Below are 15,102 nucleotides of genomic sequence, written 5' to 3'. Positions count from 1 at the left end.
GTTGTTTAGTGCTGTTCAGCTTTTGGTGATTACTTGCTTGTATTGTTAATATTAGACCTGATGGCACAGTATCCTCTGTGGTCTCTTGTCAGCGTGTTGCTAGAGACTGGGTGTCCCTGCTGGAATGGTGGTAAATTAGCCTTGGGCATACTTAAGAAAAAGTTTATTAATCTGGTTGAGTTGGTGAAGTGCAGAAAGGTTTTTGATGGAGTTACACTATTAACTTTACCAAAAAAGTTTAGATTCGTTCCCCTTACACAGGTTAAGCAGTCCATGGTAGAGTATAAAAAGCGAAAGAATGTCCTCCAGCCACTTCTGAGATACCTTATAAATTTATTCTGTGCCAAGTGTGTTTTGGGGGAACTTATAATATTAAAATGTTAGTAGAAGTAAAAACCAGTGAGCACACCTGGGTTCATACTGCCTCTTCTTGCCCTGTCATCTGGGGCAAACTACTTCATATCCGAACCTCATGCTCTTCCTCTGAGCAATGGGGATAATAATGCATACTTCATGTGGGATATTGCAAAGATTAATTGAGATGTTATGAAGACCCTTCGTTCAGTGCCTGGTGCAAAGTAAAATGTCATTATTATTTGTAGTTTGGTTTTGCTGGTCCAGGCCAGAGAATAATGCTTTTTCCCGCTTGTGGTGTACAAAGTAAGTTGGTGTTTGTTTGTTTTGAGACAGAGTCTTGCTCTGTTGCCCAGGCTGGAGTGCGGTGGTGCGATCTCAGCTCATTGCAACCTCTGCCTTCCGGGTTCAAGTGATTCTCCTGCCTCAGCCTCCCTAGTAGCTGGGATTACAGGCATGTGTCACCATGCCTGGCTAATTTTTGTATTTTTAGTACAGATGGAGTTTCTCCATGTTGGCCAGGCTGGCGTTGAACTCCTGACCTCAGGTGATCCACCTGCTTTGGCTTCCCAAAGTGCTGGGATTATAGGCGTGAGCCACCGCCTCTGGCCAAATTATGTTTTAAAAATGAAATTTTCTTTTAGCTGACAAAAGGATATTGATCTGGTCTAGCCTATGGGGCAGAAAGACATACAATTATTATTTTGTTATTTGTTTGTTTGTTTTGAGACAGAGTCTCGCTTTGTTGCCCAGGCTGTAGTGCAGTGGTACAAACTTGGCTCACTGCAACCTCTGCCTCCAGGGTTCAAGCGATTCTCATGCCTCAGCCGCCCAAGTAGCTGGGATTACAGGCATGCCCCACCATGGCCCAGCTAATTTTATTTGTGATTTTTTAGTAGAGATGGGATTTCACCATGTATACCAGGCTGGTCTCGAACTCCTGGCCTCAAGTGATCTGTCCGCCTGGCCTCCCAGTGCTGGGATTACAGGTGTGAGCAACCATGCCTGGCCTGCATTTTAAAATAAGCATTCCAAAATAATTAAGATCCATGTGATCAGAGGACCATAGTTTGAGATGCATTGCCCTAAAAACTGGCAAGGTTAGGATGAAATGTAATACAATCTGATATACTTCTTTTTGTTAAGGCTTGAAAAATACATTTATCTATAGGGAACTGTAAATAGAGTTAGATTTTGCAAAGAACACAATGTAGAAATTAGATACTTAGCACTTAGTATAATCACTCAGAGAATGTCAGTGCTAGCTAACAGTGTAACTTATTCTTGACTGTGTTTATGTTTTATTTTATCTGAAGTATGTTTCTCTTTTTTCAGAGAAGTCATCAGTTTGAAAAGGTCTATCTCACTTTTCTTTAAAAGTGGCTGGGCACAGTGGCTCAAATCTGTAATCCCAGTACTTTGGGAGGCTGAGATGGGAGGAGTGCTTGAGCCCAGAAGTTCCAGACCAGCCTGGGTAACAAAGGGAGACACCATCTCTACAAAAAATAAAAAAAATTAGCTGGGTATAGTGACATGCACTTGTGGTTCTAGCTACTCTAGAGTCTGAGATGGGAGGATCACTGAAGCCCCAGGAGGTCGAGGCTGCAGTGAGCCATGATGCTACCACTGCACTCCAGCCTGGGTGACAGAGTGAGATCCTGTCTCAGAAGAAAAAAGAAAAAAAAGAGACTCAATGGAGGAATAGCATTCCCAACACTAAGTACGTAAATAGATAATTGATAGAAATCTTAGAAAAATTTGTTACAAAATGTTTGCTGTACAAAAGGTATGGAGTAGCATAATGAAAAGCCATACAGTCAGCTCTCAACTTGAGAAATAAGCGTTATCCATACAGTTGAAGCTTCCTGTAGACCCCTCTCCTTACCCCACAGGTAAGCACTTTCCTAAATTTGTCATCCTGCCAGTGCATTCCTATGTATCCCTTAACATCATACGGTATTGTTTTGCATGTTCACAAACTTCTAAACATGATTTTTACTATCATTTAAAAATTGTTGCCGGGCGCGGTGGCTCAAGCCTGTAATCCCAGCACTTTGGGAGGCCGAGGCGGGCGGATCACGAGGTCAGGAGATCGAGACCATCCTGGCTAACACGGTGAAACCCCGTCTCTACTAAAAATACAAAAAATTAGCCGGGTGTGTTGGCGGGCGCCTGTAGTCCCAGCTACTCGGGAGGCTGAGGCAGGAGAATGGCGTGAACCCGGGAGCCGGAGCTTGCAGTGAGCCGAGATCGCGCCACTGCACTCCAGCCTGGGCAACAGAGCGAGACTCCGTCTCAAAAAAAAAAAAAAAAAAAAAAAATTGTTAAAGAGCTGTTTTCATAGTACCTTCTTAAGTACTTTAGAAAAAAATTGCAAGATAAACTTTTGCACGTCATAATTTTATGGTCCGAGGAAAAGCAAAAACACTAAAACATAGTTTAGTAAAAGGAAAAGATACATATAGTGAAAAAAATTGGTAAATATATAGATATGTAACTCTAAACTGTTAGCATCTAATATATGTAAAGACAGTATAGTTAAGGTTGGTGGACAAAATACAATTCATGATTGGGGTGAAAATAGTGACTATGAGAGGCAGCAGCAGTGAATTACAGGAGTGAGATTAATTTAGATAGTTGGTCTTATAGGAGAGAGGGTTATACTATGAGGAACTGGCCTTAAATTGATCCAGCCAAAAAGATGAGAGACGGGAACTGGGAGTAGTTAGCCAGCAGGGCAGTTAGCTAAGAGATATGTGGGCCAGCATTCTGTTGGGTCACCATTTGGATTAGGAAGAATGGCCAAGACTAAGCCCCTTACCTTGAAGAGCTTAATCTAATTGAGCAGGGATGGTTATATTATGCCTTTGAGAATTAGAGAACATCCTAAGACTCTGTCATATGATTATGACCTAAACATGCATTACAGATTCCAGGAATGGAGAATAAAAGAGTTTAATGTGAGTTGCAGCAGTTAGGGGAAGAAGGCCTCGGGGAGAAGTCTCCAGTTCAGCCTTGCATGGCAGATAGTGGTGTGGAGGGAAAGGGAAAGGGGGTGGCTGGCGAGAGCACAGCATCGAGGACTGGAGCAGTGAGGAATAGTGAGAGGACTGGCCTGTGTGAATATTTTATTTCAAGACCATTTGACCGATAGAGTTTCCTGTGGTCTGAATTTTGCTGATTGCACACTTACAGTGTAGTTCAGCAGTTTTCATCTGTCCTCAGTATTTCCTTCAAATTAGCAATTGGACCCAGTGGCTTGATGAGATTCAAGTTTAGTCTCTTTGGGAAGACTATAGGTGACTGGTTGTTCTTTTTTCATATCAGTAAAGATGTGTAGGGGTCTGGGATTTCATTTTACCCTGCTTTAATAAGCCAATAATTAGCCTGTTACTGTTTCACATTCTTAACTTCATGTAGCTCCTTCTTCTGTTATTTCAAGTAGTGCTAAAAAAAAAAAAAAGTAACAGCTTGCTTCCTGAGATAATCGGTCTCTGTTCCCCTCCCTTACTTTTATCTAGACCATCTCTTTTCTTCATTTCTGTCATCCCTATCTTACTCATTTTTAATTCTTTTTTGTGTGGGGGTCCTTTCCTAGGAAGGAGCTTGGGAAGGTTAGTTTCATGAGTTTATAGGGCTAGACTGCTCCAGCTCCTTGGGGTCTCACTATGGATCCCTTGCAGTGGACAGAACCCTCTCCCAGTGTCAGTTACTGTTGTCAAATCAGTCCCCATTGCTTTTCATTTAATAGTTGTTGGTTATCCTGGGGTTCTTCAGTTCTCAGTTGTCAGATGCCCTTTTGCTTCCCTCCACTCTGTTCTGGACAGCTGGATAGCACTTACGTCTTGTGGCTGTTGATGTTTTTTCCCCCACCCACTTGTCTATGGGGATTTATGAGGATACTTCATATTCTATTTCGTTTTAAATGTTATTCATGGACTTTCTGTGTTGTTATCTAGTTGCTCTGTCTGGTGTTTGTTTTTATAATGGGTCTTGCTCTGTCATCTCAGGCTAGTGTACAGTGTCATGATCATGGCTCACTGCAGCCTCAACCTCAGCCTCCTGAGTAGCTGGGACTACAGGCATGCACCACCATGCCTAATTTTTTTTTTTTTTTTTTTAGAGATGGGGTCTCGCTATGTTGCCCAGGCTTGTCTCGATCTCCTAGGCTCCAGCAATCCTCCTGCCTAAGCCTCCCAAGGTGCTGGGATTACAGGCGTGAGCCACCACTCCTGGCCCTTTGTCTGTTTTTTTTTTTTTTTTTTTTTTTTTGAGATGGAGTTTCGCTCTTGTTGCCCAGGCTGGAGTGCAATGGCACGATTTCAGCTCAGTGCAACCTCCGCCTCCCAGGTTCAAGCGATTCTCCTGCCTCAGCCTCCGGAGGAGCTGGGATTACAGGCATGCGCCACCACGCCCGGCTAATTTAGTATTTTTAGTAGAGACAGGGTTTCTCCATGTTGGTCAGGCTGGTCTCGAACTCCCGACCTCAGGTGATCTGCCCACCTTGGCCTCCCAAAGTGCTGGGATTACAGGTGTGAGCCACTGCGCCTAGCTCCCTCTGTCTGTTTTTATGCGAGGATTCAGAAATATTGAAAGACAACATTGCCATTGCTACAGCTATTGCCCCAGAATCCTCGTTGTAGGTTCTTTAGTAGGATGATGACATAATCATAAGTAGAATCATAGGTCTCACCTAATATCTTATATGGTGTAGAGATGATGTGGTCTGAGTGCATTTGTTCTGGCTGGTCTGAGTGTGGTGTTGTTTACAACTAATTGATCATAACCCCAGTTACAGATTTCTGTGTTCCTTCACTCCCACTGCTTCACTTGATTAGCCTTAACAAATGTTCTTTAATTTTTTTCTTAGATTCAGAAGTGTTTTGGCTGTAATACCCAATTAGCAGATTCCCATGGAAATAATAGCTTCTTATCGTTACTCTTTTCAGGTTCACTAAGAATCTTTCCCCAGACAAAATCAACCTGAGTACCCTGAAAGGGGAGGGTCAGCTGACCAACCTGGAGCTGGATGAAGAGGTTCTACAGAATGTACTGGAGTTGCCCACCTGGTTAGCCATCAATCGGGTCTACTGCAACAGGGCCTCCATCCGGGTGAGAATGAGGGTCAGAATGCTGCTGTTCTCTTCGGCCAGCAGGCCTGCTTTCTGGAGGGTGAGCTACCACAGCCCTGAGACTTTGCTTTCCTCTTTCAGATCCAGTGGACAAAGTTGAAGACGCACCCAATTTGCTTGGTAATGACCTTTCTTGATTACAAGTAATCAAATGGGGATGGCCTGGGTAGGCTTTTAGAAAATGAGGGAGAAAATGATAGGCTAACCCTTTTAGGAATGGTGGGTGTCTCCTTATGTCCCTGTGAGCTTCTCTCTGAGACAGTGTGACTGTCGTCTGGGCTTATTCTGGAACTGCTGTGTGGTATAGGATTGGCACTGGGACACAAGACCCAGGACTTCCCAGTTGTTTTCTTGGTTTTAATGTAACAATTATGGCTGCCTAGGCTCTACCCTTAGACTTTCCTATTTTCCCTTGAAAATTTTTTTTTTTTTTTTTTTTGAGATGGAGTTTTGCTCGTCACCAAGGCTGGAGTGCCTTGGCTCACTGCAACCTCTGCCTCTGGGTTCAAGCAATTCTCCTGCCTCAGCCTCCTAAGTAGTTAGGATTACATGTACCACCATGCCCAGCTAATTTTTGTATTTTTAATAGAGACGAGGTTTTGCCATGTTGGCTAGGCTGGTCTCGAACTCCTAACCTCAGGTGATCCACCTGTCTCAGCCTTCGAAAGTGCTGGGGTTACGGGTGTGAGCCACCGTGCCTGGCACTCCTTGAAATCTTGACAGAGGAAAAATTAGAAGTTTGGTTTGGGCCGGGTGCGGTGGCTCACGCCTGTAATGCCAGCACTTTGGGAGGCAGAGGCGGGTAGATCACCTGAGGTCAAGAGTTCAAGACCAGCCTGACCAACATGGTGAAACCCCATCTCTACTAAAAAATACAAAAAATTAGCCAGGCTTGGTGGCAGGCGCCTGTAATCCCAGCTACTCGGGAGGCTGGGGCGGGAGAACTGCTTGAACCCGGGAGGCAGAGGTTGCAGTGAGCCGAGATCACCCTGCAGCCTGGGCAATAAGAGTGAGACTCTGTCTCGGTGAAAAAAAAAAAAAAAAGTTTAGTTTGGGTTGACTGTTGGACGATTATCAGTTGAGGGCCCTTCAGAAGCTGGTTGATGTGTGTCTTTATCCCAAAAACTGGAATCCCCAGGAAAAATAATATTTCTGCAACTTGGATTTGTGTTTTATCTTTTTGCTCTGAGCTCATCCTGTGCTTGTCATGAGGTTCTGCTGCTAATGGAAATGGAAGGGGGAAAATGAGGACTCTCCTTGCATTTTAGTTCATTCATTCAGTAAATATTTATTGTCTGCCCACGATGGGTATAGCACTTGACTAGGCTCTGGAGCACAGAGATGAATGACACAGTCTGTACTGTCATTGTGCTGTGTGTGTATTTGTGTAAATGCTTAGTTCTCCTTCTATTTCAGTGTCTGGATAAGGTAGAGGTGGAGATGAAGACATGTGAGGATCCTCGGCCCCCCAATGGACAGTCTCCCATTGCCCTTGCTTCAGGACAGAGGTTAGTTGCTTTGAACCCTGTTATTTCCAACATATTAATTGCTCCAGATCCCCTTTTAGTTAAAAAATAAAAACTTTTTATTATGGAAATTTTCAAACTTACACTAAAGTAAAGAAAATGGTATAAGAACCCCCATATACCGAAGATCTAATTTCAACAATTATCAACACTTTGTCATTCTTCTTCCTCTGTTTTTTTTTTTTTTTTTTCCTGAGATAGGGTCTTGCTCTGTCCCCCAGGCTGGAGTGCAGTGGTGTGATCACAGCTCACTGTAGCCTCGACCTCCTGGGCTCAATCAGTCCTCCTACCTCAGCCTCCCAAGTAGCTGGGACCACAGGCACACATCACCACGACTGGCTAGTTTTTTGCAGCGATGGTGTCTCACTATGTTGCCCAGGCTGGTCTTGAACTCCTGGCCTTAAGCGATCCTCCCACCTCAGCCTCCCCAAAGCCCTGGGATTACGGACGTGAACCACCATGCCCAACATTGTCATTCTTTTTTCTTTTTCCTGCCAGTTTGTGTATGTGTATGTATGTGCATGTGGACACTATAGTACTTGAAAGCAAATCTCAGAAACCATATGATTCCACTTGCAGATACTTTTTTTTTTTTTTGAGATAGGGTCTCACCCTGTCACCCAGCCTGGAGTACAGTGGTGTGATCTTGGCTCACTGCATCCTCTGCCTCCCAGGCTCAAGTGGTTCCCCACCTCAGTCTCCCAAGTAGCTGGGACCACAGGCATGCACCACCATACCTGGCCAATTTTTTGTAGTTTTGATAGAGACAGTTTCACCAAGTTGCCCAGGCTGGTTGTGAACCCACCTGCAAATACTTTCATATCATGTCTTTAACAGACAAGGACTGGAAAAAAAAAATATTGCTATCACATTAAAAAGAATTAACAGGCCAAGCACGGTGGCTCACGCCTGTAATCCGAGCACTTTGGGAGGCTGAGGTGGACAGATTACCTGAGGTCAGGAGTTCGAGACCAGCCTGGCTAACATGGTGAAACCCCATTTCTACTAAAAATAAAAACTCCATTTCTACTAAAAATAAAAAAAATTAGCCGAGCGTGGTGGTGGGCACCTGTAATCCCAGCTACTCGGGAGGCTGAGGCAAGAGAATCGCTTGAACCCGGGAGGTGGAGGTTGCAGTTAGCCGAGATTGCGCCATTGCACTCCAGCTTGGGCAACAAGCGTGAAACTCCATCTCAAAAAAAAAAAAAAAAAAAACAAGAATTCCTTAATATCATCTAATACCTATTTCATAATCAATTTTCCTGGATTATCGCTTAAATATATACATGTATATATATATTTTTTTCTTTTTCTTTTTTTTGGTTTTGAGACAGGGTCTTGCTCTGTTACCCAGGCTGGAGTGCAGTGGCGCGATCTTGGCTCACTGCAACCTCCATCTCCTGGGTTCAAGTGATTCTTGTGCCTCGGCCTCCTGAGTAGCTGGCATTACAGGTGCCCGACACCACACCTGGCTGATTTTTGTATTTTTAATAGAGATGGGGTTTTGCCGTGTTGGCCAGGCTGGTCTTGAACTCCTGGCCTCAGGTGATCCACCCGCCTCAGCCTCCTAAAGTGCTGGAATTACAGGCGTGAACCACTGTGACTGGCCTAAATACGTATTTTTTTACAAAACAATATGGATCAAAAGAAGTCCATACTTTATATTTGGGTGATAGGCCTTTTAAAGCTCTTATAATTATATCCCACCACACACATTTTTTAATATACCATTTATTCTTTGTAGGAATTAGATAATCTTTTCTGAAGAATTTCCCTTGTTTTGTATTCTGGCTGATTGTATCATCAAGGTATCATTGAAAATGTTTCTCGGCTGGGTGCGGTGGCTCACGCTTGTAATCCCAGCACTTTGGGAGGCCGAGGCGGGCGGATCACGAGGTCAGGAGATCGAGACCACGGTGAAACCCCGTCTCTACTAAAAATACAAAAAAATTAGCCGGGCGTGGTGGTGGGCGCCTGTAGTCCCAGCTACTCGGAGAGGCAGAGGCAGGAGAATGGCATGAACCCGGGAGGCGGAGCTTGCAGTGAGCCGAGATTGCGCCCCTGCACTCCAGCCTGGGTGACAGAGCGAGACTCCATCTCAAAAAAAAAAAAAAAAAAAAAGAAAATATTTCTCATTTAATCTGGTAAGTTTAAAGGCTTGCCCTGATTTATTTTGTTTGCTTTTGTTTTCTTGGTAAGAATACATCCAAGGGGGTGAAAGGTCTCTCTCTGGCCTCTTTTCTTTTTTCTTTTTTTCTTTTTTGAGATAGAGTTTCACTTTTGTCGCCCAGGCTGGAATGCAATGGCCCGGTCTCCGTTTATTGCAACCTCCACCTCCCTGGTTCAAGTGATTCTCCTGCCTCAGCCTCCCAGGTAGCTGGGATTACAGGCATGCACCACCAGGCCCAGCTAATTTTTTGTATTTAGTAGAGACGGGGTTTCACCATGTTAGTCAGGCTGGTCTTGAACTCCTGACCTCAGGTGATCCACCTGCCTCGGCCTCCCAAAGTGCGGAGATCACAGGCGTGAGCCACTGAGCCCAGTCTCTGGCCTCTTTTCTAAAGGCATTAATCCCATTAATGAGGACTTTTCCTTCATGAGCTGAACACCTTCCAGAGGCCTCATCTCTAAAACTGTCACATTGGGCTATTAGGTTTCAACATACGATGAATTTTGGGGAAACATAAGCAATCAGACCATAGCGCTGAGTAACATTCTAGTATATGGATATGCCACAATTGGTTTATCCATTCACTAGTTGATGGTCATTTTATTTCTATTTTTTGGCTATTATGAATAATGCTGCTATAAACATTTGTGTGCAAGTTTTTGTGTGGTCATGTGTGCTTTTCTTTCTCTTGGGTAAATACCTAGTTATGGTATTTAGGGGAGGATTTAACTTTTTCAGAAACTGTCAGACTTTTCCAGAGTGGCTTACCATTTTATATTCTTTGTACATTTTGCATTCTTTTTTTTTTTTTGAGATGGAGTCTCACTCTGTTGCCCAGGCTAAAGTGCAATGGTGCATCTCAGCTCACTGCAACCTCCGCCTCTTGGATTCAAGCGATTCTCCTGCCTCAGCCTCCTGAGTAGCTGGGATTACACACACCAACATACCTGGCTAATTTTTGTATTTTTAGTAGAGACGGGGTTTCACCATGTTGGCCAGGCTGGTCTCGAACTCCTGACCTCAAATGATCCACCCGGCTTAGCCTCCCAAAGTGCTGGGATTACAGGCGTGAGCCACCGCACCTGGCCTACATGCTTTTACATGTTACATGTTTTACATCCTACTTTTTTTTTTTTTTTTTTTTTTTGAGACAAGGTTTTGCTTTGTCACCCAGGCTGGAGTGCAGTGGTGCAGTCACGGCTCACTGCAGCCTTGAACTCCTGGGCTCAAGCGATTCTCCCACATCAGACTCCCAAGTAGCTGGGGATACAGGCATGTGCCACTGCACCCAATTAATTTTTAAATATTTTGCAGAGATGGGTCTCACCATGTTGCACAGGCTGGTCTTGAACTCCTGGACTCAAGTGATCTTTCCGCCTTGGCCTCTCAAAGTGTTAGGATTACAGACGTGAGCAACTGTGCCTGGCCTTACATCCTACATTTACTCTTTATATATGTTTTTTTGTATGTCATACCTTTACAGTCATTATTCTTCTTGATGTTCATATCTCCCCGTCTTTGGCGAGTTAGAGCATTTCCAAGTGAACTCCTGTGTCCTTTTGACAAGACCCCAGTAATCTTTCTGCTTTTAGATAGAATAAGATGTTTGAGGATTCTTTTATACAACTTTAACCTAGACCTGAACTCAGACATCTCTTCAAGGAGCCCTGATTCACTTTAGTGAGAAACGCTATTTAGAGACTACTGTCTGCAAAACTGTATTCATTGAGTTTTCATTGCTTTAAGGCCTTTTCAGTGTCCAATGCTAGGAAAAAGGTATTTTTAAGACAGAGAAAAATAGGCCGGGCTCAGTGGCTCACGCCTGTAATCCCAGCACTCTGGGAGGCCGAGGCCGGTGGATCACGAGGTCAGGAGATCGAGACCAGCCTGACCAACATGGTGAAACCCCGTCTCTACTAAAATACAAAAAATTAGCCAGGCATGGTGGCGCGTGCCTGTAGTCCCAGCTACTCCGGAGGCTGAGGCAGGGGAATCGCTTGAACCCAGGAGGCAGAGGTTGCAGTGAGCCGAGATTGTGCCACTGCACTCCAGCCTGGCAACAGAGTGAGACTCTGTCTCAAAAAAAAAAAAAAAAAGAAGCAGAAAAATAAATCATGACAATATCCTGATATTTCTCTATTCAAATAAAAGAGGATTTTGAGTTAACTTTCTGGATTTAATAGTGGTTTTTAAATTCATACACTGAATCATGGCTCCTATCAACAGTAACATAGATGATTTACTTTTTCAAGTTTCAGAAAAACAAAACCATTATAACTATCAATAACACTACTACTGAATGCAGTATCAGGGTGTGTGTGTGTGTGTGTGTGCGCGTGTGTGTGTGTGTATTTTAATCTTGTGAAATATCTCATTAGGGATGTATGGTCAAAATACTGTTTTTGTTTGTTCGTTTGTTTTGTTGTGTTTTGTTTTGTTTGAGATGAAGTTTTTCCGCTCTTGTTTTCCAGGCTGGAGTGTAGTGGCACCATCTTGGCTCACTGCAACCTCCGCCTCCTGGGTTCAAGCGATTCTCCTGCCTCAGCTTCCTAAGTAGCTGGGATTATGGGCGCCTGCCACCATGCCTGGCTAATTTTTGTATTTTTAGTAGGGACGGGGTTTCACTATGTTGCCCAGGCTGGTCTTGAACTCCTGACCTCAAGTGATCCACCCGTCTCGGCCTCTCAAAGTGCTGGGATTACAGGCATGAGCCACCGCGCTGGCCAAAATGCTGTTTTGAAGTCACTTGAAATCATTCTTTATATGGTTGAATAGCAATTTGACATACAGAAAGGTTCCTTTATTTGTTTAACTTTTAGATGGTTTTTAAATTTATTTTTAGTTATGTAAAATTATGTAGCTCTGAAGTTACAACTGTGAAAGGAGGCACATTATATGTACCGTATATATATTTGTATTGTCCCACCTTTTTTCTATACAACATGTAGCATATCTTAAATACTTCTACATTGTTCTTTTCATTTAAAAATATATCCTGGAAGGCCAGGCATATTACGTGGCTCACGCCTGTGATCCCAGCAGTTTGGGAGGCCGACGTGGGCGGATCACGAGGTCAGGAGTTCGAGACCAGTCTGATCAACATGGTGAAACCCCGTCTGTACTAAAAATACAAAAATTAGCCGAGCATGGTGGCACGCGCCTGTAATCCCAGCTACTCAGGAGGCTGAGGCAGGAGAATTGCTTGAACCCGGGAGGTGGAGGTTGCAGTGAGCCGAGATCACGCCACTGCACTCCAGCCTGGGTGACAGAGCAAGACTCTGTCTCAAAAAAAAATATATATATATATATGTGTGTACATATATCTATATGTAGATATATCCTGGAGATCACTCCATAGAAGTGTGAAGAGATGTTCTTTATTCCTTTTTGTACCTGTAGAATATGCTTATCTTTTGGAGGCAAAATAGTTTATTTAGCCAGTTCTCTATTGGTGGATACTTGGATTATTTCCAGGTTTTTTGCTGTTAAACATGGTTCAGCAATAAATGGCCTTGTTCATAAGTCACTTCGTATTTTGCCAGCATAATTTTTTTTTCATATTCTTTCTTTTCTTACAAGAAAACCAAAGAAGCTGGCTGGGTGCAGTGGCTCATGCCTGTAATCCCAGCGCTTTAAGAGGCCTAGGTGGGTGGATCGCCCGAGGTCAGGAGCTTGAAACCAGCATGGCCAACATGGAGAAACCCCATCTTTACTAAAAATACTAAATTAGCCAGGCATGGTGGCACATGCCTGTAGTACCAGCTCCTTGGGAGACTGAGGCAGGAGAATTGCTTGAACCTGTGAGGCAGAGCTTGCAGTGAGCTGAAATTGCACCATTGCTCTCCAGCCTGGGCAACAAGAGTGAAACTCCGTCTCAAAAAAAAAAAAAAAAAAAACGAAAACCAAAGAAGCCAAGCCAGCATAATTTAGAAAACACTTTATTGAAATATAATTCACATACCATAACATTCATCCATGTGAAGTATATACAATTCAGTGGTTTTTACTGTATTCACTGGGATGTACAACCATGACCACAATCAATTTTAGAACATTTTCATCACCCAAGAGAAACCCCATACATATTAGCAGTCACTCCTCATTTTTTCCTGCCTTAGCCCTAGGCAACCACTCATCTACTGTCTATGTCTATTCTGAACATTTATATAAATGAAATCATATACTGTGTGGTCTTTTGTGGTTGACCTCTCTCACTTAGCATAATGTTTTCAAGGTTTAGGCATGTTCAGGCATAACCTTAAAAAGGAATAAAGTACTGTTATATACTACAACATGGCTGTTTTAGGTAAATGTATAGTCATTTGTGTCTGGCTACTTTAGCTTAACATTATGTTTGTGAGAGACATCCATTTTGTTACATATATTTGTAGTTGATTCTTCCTCATTACTGTATACCATTCCATTACCTGAATATGCCACAATCCATTCTGTTGTAGATGCTTCTAGTTTCTGGTTCTTCTTCTTTTTTTTTTTTTTTTTTTGAGATAGAGCCTTGCTCTGTTGCTCAGATTGGAGTGCAGTGGTGCGATCTCAGCTCACTGCAACCTCTGCCTCCCAGGTTCAAGCGAATCTCACACCTCAGCCTTTGGAGTAGTTGGGAGTACAGGTGCGTGCCACTGCCACCATACCCAGCTACTTTTTCTTTTTTTCGAGACAGAGTCTCACTATGTCACCCAAGCTGGAGTGCAGTGGTGCGATCTCGGCTCACTGCAACCTCCACCTCTCAGGTTCAAGCGATTCTTCTGCCTCAGCCTCCCGAGTGCTGGAACTATAGGCGTCTGCCACCACGCCTCGCTAATTTTGTGTGTGTGTGTGTGTGTGTTTTTAGTAGAGACTGGGTTTCACTGTGTTGGCCAGGCTGGTCTTGAACTCCTGACCTCGTGATTTGCCTGCCTCAGCCTCCCAAAGTGATAGGATTACAGGCATGAGCTACCGCACCTGACCTCCCCTGGCTAATTTTTGTATTTTTAGCAAGACAGGGTTTTGCCATGTTAGCCAGGCTGGTCTCATCCTGGTCTCAGGTGATCCACTTGCCTCAGCCTCCCAAAATGCTGGGATTACAGGCTTGTAGAACTCTTCTCTATGATGACTTTGGTGGTCAATCATGACTCCATGTATTTGCCAAAACCCACAGAGCCGGCCAGGCACGGTGGCTCATGCCTGTAATCCCAGCACTTTGGGAGGCCGAGGCGGGCAGATCACGAGGTCAGGAGTTTGAGACCAGCCTGGCCAACATGGTGAAACCCCATCTCTACTTAAAAAAAAAATACAAAAATTAGCTGGGCGTGGTGGCATGTGCCTGTAATCCCAGCCATTCCAGAGGCTGAGGCAGGAGAATTGCTTGAACCTGGGAGGCAGATGTTGTAGTGAGCCGAGATCACACCACTGCACCCCAGCCTAGGTGACAGAGCAAGACTGTGTCTCGGGGGAAAAAAAAAACAAAACCCACGAAGCCATTCACCACAAAGAATGAATTTTCCTGCATATAAGCTAAAAATATGTAGTAAAAGAGAATAGTGCTGCTGTGAACCTTCTTGTGTATATATCTTGTGAACATATGTACACATTTCTATTTTATATACCTAGCAGTAAAATTGCTGGGTTATGGGTTCTCTTTTTGTAAATATTGCTAGATAGTTATTCATAGTGATTGTACCAGTTTTCCCTCTAGCATTGCTCCATATCTGGTATTGTCTATCTTTTCATTTTAATCATCCTGGTGGGTATGTAGTTGTATCACATTATGGTTTAATTTATATTTTTCCGATGATTGGTTTATTGGAATTTTGGATATTGTCTTTCATAAAGCACTTGTGTAAGTGTTTTGCTTATTTATCTTTGAGTTGTCTTTTTCTTATTAATTTGTAGAAGTTCTTTATATATTCTGAAAACAAGTACT

The 15,102-nt window shown here is 43.5% G+C and overlaps 1 protein-coding gene across 2 annotated transcripts in view; it reads left to right on the top strand.

The window, feature by feature from the left end:
* BLTP3A (bridge-like lipid transfer protein family member 3A) overlaps nt 1–15,102 on the top strand; it is an 87,404-nt gene that overhangs the window by 23,349 nt on the left and 48,953 nt on the right. For both annotated transcript variants that reach the window (XM_055263814.2, XM_055263815.2), the window contains exons 2-4: nt 5,304–5,466; nt 5,568–5,606; nt 6,903–6,994. In XM_055263814.2, coding sequence (XP_055119789.2) covers nt 5,304–5,466; nt 5,568–5,606; nt 6,903–6,994 — 294 coding nt within the window. The remainder of the gene's footprint in view (nt 1–5,303; nt 5,467–5,567; nt 5,607–6,902; nt 6,995–15,102) is intronic.

Source organism: Symphalangus syndactylus, chromosome 23 (assembly GCF_028878055.3).
Source record: "Symphalangus syndactylus isolate Jambi chromosome 23, NHGRI_mSymSyn1-v2.1_pri, whole genome shotgun sequence".
Lineage (NCBI taxonomy): Eukaryota > Metazoa > Chordata > Mammalia > Primates > Hylobatidae > Symphalangus > Symphalangus syndactylus.
This window is presented reverse-complemented; position numbering and strand designations above follow the sequence as displayed.